This window comes from Micromys minutus (genome assembly GCF_963924665.1).
Source record: "Micromys minutus genome assembly, chromosome: 1".
NCBI lineage: Eukaryota > Metazoa > Chordata > Mammalia > Rodentia > Muridae > Micromys > Micromys minutus.
Window position 1 is genome coordinate 68201126 of NC_137969.1, and position 1627 is coordinate 68202752.

The following is a 1627-nucleotide window of genomic DNA, read 5'->3' on the forward strand; positions in this document are numbered from 1 at the left end:
GGTTCTCCCTCTGGATGAGTCCTCCACATGCAAATTTGGGGTGTGGGGACTCACATAGAGTCTGGAGGATGTTTGAAGGCACAACTGTAAGAGGAAAATAACCTGCTTATAGGGTACTGTGTTGTGTGGTCACAGCTGTCTCCTATTGTAGTATTTAATTTCTGGGTATCCAGACATAAATACTGAGAAAAAAAGATGGATATTCATGAGATAACCCCTTCCTGACCAGCTCTCTTCTCATTACAGGATGTTCTGGAAGCTCTCACTGACCTTGTTCCTGGTGGCTATGCTGGTAAAGGTAGCTGAAACAAGGAAGAACCGGCCTGCGGGCGCCATCCCCTCGCCATATAAGGATGGTAGCAGCAACAACTCAGAGAGATGGCATCACCAGATCAAAGAGGTGCTGGCTTCTAGCCAGGAGGCCCTGGTGGTCACCGAGCGCAAGTACCTCAAGAGTGATTGGTGCAAGACTCAGCCTCTTCGGCAGACAGTGAGCGAGGAAGGTTGCCGCAGCCGCACGATCCTCAACCGCTTCTGCTATGGCCAGTGCAATTCCTTCTACATCCCGCGACACGTGAAGAAGGAGGAGGACTCCTTCCAATCCTGCGCTTTTTGCAAGCCCCAGCGTGTCACCTCTGTCATCGTGGAGCTCGAATGCCCGGGTCTTGACCCACCTTTCCGAATCAAGAAAATCCAGAAGGTGAAGCATTGCCGATGCATGTCTGTGAACCTGAGTGACTCGGACAAGCAGTGACGTCACTGGGGCAGGATGCAGCTCAGCCTTGAGCATCCTTTACCCCTGGGTTGCACCACCGCCACTTCTGTTGAGCTCACTCACACTCTGCTCGGTGTCCCCGTCAGCAGCAAATGCGTCTCTTAGGGCTAACAGTGTCCTTATCACAAATATGGACCACAAGTGAGGCTTTGTCGACGTGCCCCAGATCCACCCCAGGCTACACGTGTGTCTCCAAATCCATATTGTGGATCGGACACAGAAGATGTTGGAAAACTCCACTCCCAGAAACTCGACAGGACTTTTCAGGAGATGCACTGTCGTCCAGGATTGACGTTTCCACCATGTGGAAAAAACCAGTCTCTCCCTGGCCACATCCTACACTCCAGCTTGACCCTTCCTTCCCCTGGTGAAGGATGCATGACTCTTCTGTTGCAAACTTTTGTTGGCCATCAGATCTCTGTGGTGTGGGCATTCATTCTTCTGACCCGGGAGCTGCCCAGCTATGCCGCTGCTGTGATGCCGATGTGGGCAGCATCTATAACGGAGATGCTCGCCTGCAAGGGGTCCTGGAGCAAACCTGGTACCCACGAGAACAAACCGAGCTAAGTAGATCAGGAAATGGACTTCCCTAGGAACTGTACTGAGCAGGCAAGACTCCCCACACCTCTGGATACCACCACCTCTTTTTTCCTCCTCATAGTCCCCATCTGTAGCTCAAGATATACCCTGGGACGCATGCTATTCCCGCTGCCGTGTTATCACTCACAAGGTCTCTGTATTAATGTCAGTTTTATAATTGACCTATCACGTTAAAAACAGTTAAAAGTATTATCAACATATTCATATATCAAGTCACGTGTTTGAACTCTAGCTTTGCAACACCATTCTGAA

At 50.5% G+C, this 1627-nt stretch overlaps 1 protein-coding gene across 1 annotated transcript; it reads left to right on the forward strand.

Moving 5' to 3' along the window:
• Positions 1–247: 247 nt before the first annotated feature.
• GREM2 (gremlin 2, DAN family BMP antagonist) lies at positions 248–1013 on the forward strand (the record flags this gene model as incomplete). Its single annotated transcript, XM_080909074.1, has 1 exon — positions 248–1013. One exon carries the CDS (start codon positions 248–250, stop codon positions 752–754), a length of 507 nt encoding a protein of 168 aa, XP_080765200.1. The 3' UTR covers positions 755–1013.
• Between the last annotated feature and the right edge of the window lie 614 nt (positions 1014–1627).